General features: G+C 36.3%; 1 protein-coding gene across 1 annotated transcript; it reads right to left on the bottom strand.

The window, feature by feature from the left end:
• Positions 1 to 571: 571 nt before the first annotated feature.
• Positions 572 to 7,103, bottom strand: LOC119597128 (probable phosphorylase b kinase regulatory subunit alpha). The gene is given in 12 exon segments (XM_037946633.1): positions 572 to 831; positions 1,226 to 1,335; positions 1,495 to 1,659; positions 1,662 to 1,707; positions 2,341 to 2,514; positions 2,706 to 2,858; positions 3,031 to 3,219; positions 3,611 to 3,802; positions 4,222 to 4,304; positions 5,139 to 5,355; positions 5,687 to 5,849; positions 6,945 to 7,103. Coding segments are annotated over 12 exon segments (1,764 nt in total). The 5' UTR covers positions 7,016 to 7,103; the 3' UTR covers positions 572 to 630.
• Positions 7,104 to 7,500: the final 397 nt, after the last annotated feature.

Below are 7,500 nucleotides of genomic sequence, written 5' to 3'. Positions count from 1 at the left end.
TAATATAATAATATAGAAGCAATGATTGTCAAAACGTAGGAGACATACTTTATCATTTATAGGAATAACACACAGAAAATCTGATCTCAGCAAACTTAAATCCTGCTGTCCACTGAAAAAATACCTAAACATTTTACTATCCCGAAATGATGATACACGCCTGAGACACTATTTATCCAACTTTCATGACAGGAGCCAGATGATAAAAATGGAAGAATATCTTTTATTTAGACTGATTAATGCTTTTAAAATGTTAAAATGTGAAATCTTGACAAGACAAAAAATACTTCATAAAAGGAACAGACATAGTTAACCAAAGAAAGGTCTACCACTGCTTATTTCCCTAAAGCTAATGAAAAGCACAACAACATTAACATGATAATTTCCCATTCTCTGCGTCCCCTCTTCGAAAACCAAGCCTTTCACTATGACCAAAGGAAAGCCTGTTCTGGGCACAGCACAGAATTGGCTGGGAGACCATCCTACAAACTGAATAAGTCAACTACTAGAACAATTACAACTGGATGCAACTAATGAAGTTAAACCCTTCCACTCAGGGGTGTGTGTTAGAAGGGACTTTCCAGGAGGTATTTAAAAGGGACTGACAGTTACCAGCCACTCTCTCTCTCTCTATGCAAGCCAGGGAAGGTACTGGGTGTCTTTGATGAACCTGAACCGTTTACCTAGGAAGCTTTGATTGATCTCCAACGTGACAATAGGACGCCCCAACATGTGCTTCCAAGTATATTGCAAGAAGTTGAGTTCAGTTTTGAAAATGTCTAAAAGAAGGTCCAAATCGGAGGCAATGAAGAATCGCTGCCGATCTACGAACTGAAAAGATCAGCAGGTTAGAATGTCCAGTTAGAATGCTATGAGGGTTAAGAAATACATGATGAAAACACTGAAGATTCAACTGCAATACCGGCTGCAACATAGAATCAGTGATACAAGAAATTAGAGATAATTATTCAGTTTACATTCTGATTATATTCTCTGAAAATCAGAACCTGTAAAACAGATATTAACATTTGATTATTTTTTTTGTTTATCACAGGAGAAATATTAATCAAACTGCATTTATTTGCAAGCCTTTAACAACTTGGGAGTAATCAGTTATATTATTTAACTGTCTTACCAAAGTATTGTAAAAATGACATTAATCATAATTCTCAAGGTTTTAGAAACAAGAAAAAACAAATATCAAAGATTCTGCATGTTCACTAACCTGAGGAGTAAATGCAAATATTCTATCTTGCAGGGAATACAATTTGCTTGTTGAAAGGATACCGACATCACGGCTTTGACGACCAGACAGACCAAGCTTCTGGTTACGACCTGCAATGTCATCCGCATTTATATACCTTTATGCTCAGCAGCTCAGGTAATCCATATTCACTTCACTCTATTTACAAAGTTTAAGGAGAAGAAAATGAATCAAGATAATAATAAAAACGACGAATCAACTCCTGCTAAACGGTGAACTCTACCCCATACCTAGATGAGCATAAAGCTTTGACAAAACTCTTGCTGGCTGCACTTCAATGGGGGACACTTCGGCAATCGTCTGCACGGGGATGTCCAGCGCCTGCAGTTTGGCCTGGATGCTCGAGTCTTCTGCCAGAACCACCACCTGCACCACTACGTCTGGCTTCTTCTCGAGCCCAGACGACGGTTGAGGGGATCGAGCTCGCCGCAGGCCAAGAAGTTCTGCCAGCAGGAATGCTTCCATTATGTACAAGCCTATAGACCTTTAATTATGTGTGATATTTAGGGATTCAATGAAAAGCCATATCCAAAGCCATATACGTACATTTATATATATAATATATATATATATATATATATATATTAATATATATATATATATATATATATATATAATATATTTTAATATATAATAATATGTATATATGTGTGTATATATATAAAATATAATATATATATAAAATATAATATAAAAAATATATATATATATTTTATATATAATATATATATATATATAATATAAAAATATATATAATATATATATATAATCTATATATATATTATATATATATGTTTTATATATATATTATATATATATATATATTATATATAATATATATTTATATATATGTTTATATATATAATTTATAAAATATATATATTTATATATATATATGTATATTAATATTTATATATTATATATATAATTTTTATATATATATATATATTATATATATTATATATATATATATATAAAATACACATACACACACACACACACTGCAACAGAGTAATGCTAATCTGGATTTTTCTTGTACCTACAAAGCTAACATTCTTATCCAAGCAATTACTTACATCCTGCAAAAGTCGCCCCATGATAAAGAGACTCTGGGCCCACATGAAGGGCAGCTTGCCAACAGCCACACGATCCTGAGAACCTGGTTCCTTGTACTCCTGCTCCACATTCTCTGCTGGAACTGTGTAGATCTCGGGCACAAGTCTTAGGCCATCTTCAGTTGTCACTAATAGCTGAGGAAGAGCATGATTTAAGAAAAAACAGATGAAAAAAGGATGAAAAAAGGTATTTACCTAATAAACAAATAGAGGATTCCTACTTAAAATTCAAAATTTAATACAACACTTCACTTCCAGTCCATAATCACTGAATAAAAAAAAAAAAAAAAATTAAACTATCAACATGGAGTCTCTCACACACTCACCTCCTCGAGCATTTCCGCATACTCCTTAACAGCCTCTTTGTCATTTTGGAAGCAATAGTCTAGAATGAGATAGCAGTAGAAGAGAGGCCACTCACATTCAATCTTCTCAAACCTTTTCAGCTCCCAAGGTTCATAATACAGTCTGCTGGGGTCCTGATAAATAATTGCAATCAATGATGCTTCTAAGGGTATCAGAACACAAACTCCAACAGGAAAATTAAATATTACACTGAAATATTTGCATTAACATCAATATATCATAATGACTAAGAGAAGTTCCTCTTCACCTATTTGAAGAGGAAAAGTCTTTCATATCAATATTTACCTCCTTGGCTGTCTTATAGCCATCCCTGAGGAACCTCTTGCATCCATAACGCCCCTGTAGCTTATCCTGAATGGTGTCCCTCGTTAGCTTGATGAGCAATGGGTCATCCACAGCAAAGGAAGGGAAGCTGATGACTGCCAAAAGGCTGCTGTCAACCTCCTTGCTATTACTCTCACGTGGCAGCATAGACTGAGAAAAACACTTCTTTTCAGAGACAATCAATATGTAACAATGTGGATTCACTCCATCTTTTCTGCTTAGACCATTCATAAGGTAACTTGATAAATCTGACTATATTTTTACTTACTTCAGAATGGTATATGTGCACCTGCTCTACCTCTCTAGCAATATTTAAAGCTTAACATAAAGATATGTTCTTACAAAGTCCTTGCTAAAAGGAAAATAAATTCACAGCCTGTGGTCTCTTAATTTTCTTTTTTATATATATATATATCATGCTTTTAAGACAATATTTCTCCCAAATCCTCCTCCATTCTACCCTCCACTATTCATCTCCCTTTTCCCTGGAGACAGTATATGCAACATACGACCTCAAGTAAGCTAACAACACTTGACTGACCTGCAGCACAGCCTGGCACTTCTGGGCCTCATCAGCAAGCACATGGATGACACTAGCCGGGCCACCTCTTGCCCCAAACAGGTCCAATTCATTCATTGCCTCTAAAGCTGCCTTGGCAAGACCAATGCTTGAAGCATTTAGTTCTGGCAACCCATGATTGGTCTTGTCTCCTCTCTCCCAGATTCCATAATCCTGTAACAAGGAGGTGTAACTATGGTAATAACTGTCTTTGCAGACGATGTACAAATAAAAAAATTATTTACTTAAGTGAAAGTGTGTCTGGTTTAACCCGTTCTCGCTGGGTCACGTGTATACACGTCATAGAAAACGGGTCTCTCGGCAGGGTAAGCGTGTAAGTGCGGCGACGCGCCAGAGCGAGTGGAGCGGGACGTTCGGCTTCTCGCAGCGGACTCCCGCGCCCACTGTCGGGCCGTTGCCAGATATCACTGGATTTTAACTACTCTCAGTGAATTATTCAGACCGGCAATAAAGGGTTAACAAGAATAGGTATAACAATTCCTTACATTATCTCCTACTCACATTTTACCAAAACTATGAGTCATCTACATGACAATGAACTTCAATGAGATCAAATCTGTACAAAGACTTACAGGAATGCAATATGCAGACTCTATGTAGAAGACCAGGTTTTGGATAAAGCTAACTTCATCTAAGTTGAACACAATCTGCAAACCTGCAAGAAAGTTGTTAGTAATAGTTTACGGAGACTAATAAAATCTATATTTTTTTTCTTGTATGATATTCAAAATGTAAAACACATTTTTTATCTTCTGTTCTATTCTGAATACATCTTGAACTGTGCAAAATTACATGCAGAGAGATTACCGATAGAGTCACATCTCAATATATTTGACTATCTTGTAGGTAGTGATCCCATCACACCCACAGTGAACATACTCTACAGCACAGTTCAGTCCAGTTGATTTCACATGAAGATAATTCAAAATAATAAATGATATAAAAACATTATTTTATAAAAAAAATACTACAGAATTGGTACTGACCTATATACAATTAATTTGATATAACATTTAATATTTTCAGTCAGATTCTGGAATCTATGCTATATGCCAAGCTCTATCTATGTACTTTAAAAACCTTTTGTGTATCAAAAGCTGAGGCATAATGTCCTCAGTCTATCATCTTATCCAACTTTCAATTCAAAGGGCATTTGGAAACTTTCTTTGGGGACATACTGATAGTTTCCTTAAGACAAAATCTAAAGTTTCCTACTTGCCATATATTGTAAGAATCTTAGTAAGCAACTATCAGTGCAAAAGATAAATTGCAAAGGGGAAAACATAAATGGAATATCATAGCTGATCAATTTCCTTAGTCGAAATGTTTATTTATTGAGATAATATATATTTACTGAGAATCAGCCAAAATAAATAACTGATAATGGCCACAAAGATTCCCGTATTAAAATCACACATATTTCCAGTTCCTCTACTTTCTACTACCAAACCAAAAACCCCTGTTCAAGGTCCACGCCCCACAACCATACCTGATGCCGTCATCTGTGCCAAGACCAGGAGGAAGAGTGACGTGGCATCAATCTGCAGGTGACCCCACTCATTGTCCTTGACCACAATCTGACCTGTCTTGGAGGAATACTTTGCATGCAGGGAGTCAATGGGAGCTTGTGTGTGTTTGAACTTCTCCACCTTATCCAACTGCTGCATCATGCAGTTCAGGAGACCACGCATCAACTTCACACAACTCTGAGGAATGAAAGGTAAAAATCCACATCCAGCTCTTCCCAAGGAAAGTATGATTTTATGAAATTTACAACCAATATATTCAAAAATCATCTGTAACTGTAACGAATAAAAGGGACTAAAAATCAGAAAAGAGGAAATGTGAACAAAGGAAAAAAATACAAACTGACAAAGAATGAAAAAAAGAAAAAATAAGAAATAAGAAATATGAACATAAAAAAATATATATATAAAACAGAAATAGTATTAGAAGCAAGTAGACTAGAAAAATAGAAAGAAAAAAGTGGGCTTTGTAAATAACCATTAAAATAACCACCACAACACGACATCTTACCTGCTCCAGCTCATATGTCTTGGCTCTGTCTTCATCCAAGTCTGCATTCTTCTTATAAGCCATGGACAGCCCCCACACCGCCATGATGGAGTAAAGGTTGTCTCGCACCCAAGCATGGTCATTGAGATTACTTGCGGGAAGCAGGCCAGTAACTGCATCCTGGGGAATGATCTCAGTGTGAGCATGAAATCATTCTGATAGTCTATGAAAATAAAAATCACTTGACTATGGAGAGGAAAGATGTAATAACCAATTGCATCCAGGTGAGACGTGACTGTCACATCACAAAAAATTTGGCTGAGGTCCAGATGAAGGAAATAAGCCGTAATGGAAAAATTTGGCTGAGGGCCAGGGTGACAGGATTGACTTGTCATGAGCGCACAAAGATCTTGGAGGAAGATTGGACTCAGTGGGCATTTGGGGGGGGGGCTCTTGCACTATTTCTACCTGGAAATGAGGGTGGAATGTACCATCCATGGGTCAGATTTTAGAGTTATTGCACAGAGTAGGTTAGCCTAATTCAAGTTCAGAATCATTTATAACTCATCTTTGTACTTGCACTTTATAAAAAAAAAAAATCCACAAAAGCACAATTTTTCTAAGGAGTTTTAAAACAGTTTCCTTACAACTACATTTCCTTAAAGGATACAGTTAAAAATAGTTCAGTAATTATTTGGGTTTTGACGTTAACAAAGAAAATCCAAACCCCTATTAAAAGACTAAAAATTTTTACGAAAAAAACCCCAAATTTTTTTTTTGGGGCCCTGACGAACCCCCTGTGACTTTATATGCAATGGGGGTCTGCAATCTCTTTTTCCCCAGAAATTGGATGGTGGGGTTTTGATGACAATTTCAACAAGACAAAAAAATACTTGGTACAAACCCAAAAAGATTAAGGGCTTTTGATTATTTCACAATTTAGCTTTTTACCTGTATTTATTTTAAATGTAAAGCTCCCTTTTAAAATGTTTCTGATATGAAAACTTGCCACATTATGAAACTCCCTTTAAAGAATTTAAGTTTCGACAAAAATTCAAGCAATCCCAAAAATATACGGAATTTTCCAAATCGTGGGGAATACCTACAAAAGCGCTCCCTTCAGACTTCGGACCCGCCAGCAATAAAGCACCTTGACCCCTGGAGTGTGACCCTTCTTTGAAAAAAGCAAAAACAAAAATTTATCACGTCTCATGCAATCCGCACAAACCTTGAAAGAAAAATCACGTCTGTTCTTGGTTCTCAAGACAGGCGGTATGTTTTCCCCAGGATGTTTCCGTGATATCTATGGTAGTAGTCGAGCCTCACACCGGAATTGCTTCTGCTCCTCATTTTAAACCGTTTTTTTCAGGCCAGAGTCAGACACGACGCATCCCCTTCTCCCTTTTCCTCGACCCTCACTCCTCGTCAGCTGGTATGAGGTCAGCCAGACTCAGAAAAATAATATAACAAGAATAAAAAGAGCATCGTATTTTACGCGATCTAATTTCCAATTTTTCTTTTATAGTATCAGATACCGCCTTTTCCTATTCCGACCTTTTAATTCGCCTTTGGATGTCATGATGGTTTGTCCTCTCCAAGGCAAATGGGATATTTTAGAAATTTTTTTAAAATTTAAGTATTTAATTTTTTAGCTTAGATATATATCTTCATAAAATAAATCTTCTTTAGGGGCTGCAAGCGTACGTGCCACGGATGTACATCTTATATATTACAGCATTTCAAGATCTGGCGCCACGGGAAGCAGACGATGTTCTTATCAGCTGTGGGCACCAGTGTTGCCATGCCAAAGCCGGGAATGAAAACCTATTCGATTT

Source organism: Penaeus monodon, chromosome 38, assembly GCF_015228065.2.
Source record: "Penaeus monodon isolate SGIC_2016 chromosome 38, NSTDA_Pmon_1, whole genome shotgun sequence".
Lineage (NCBI taxonomy): Eukaryota > Metazoa > Arthropoda > Malacostraca > Decapoda > Penaeidae > Penaeus > Penaeus monodon.
This window is presented reverse-complemented; position numbering and strand designations above follow the sequence as displayed.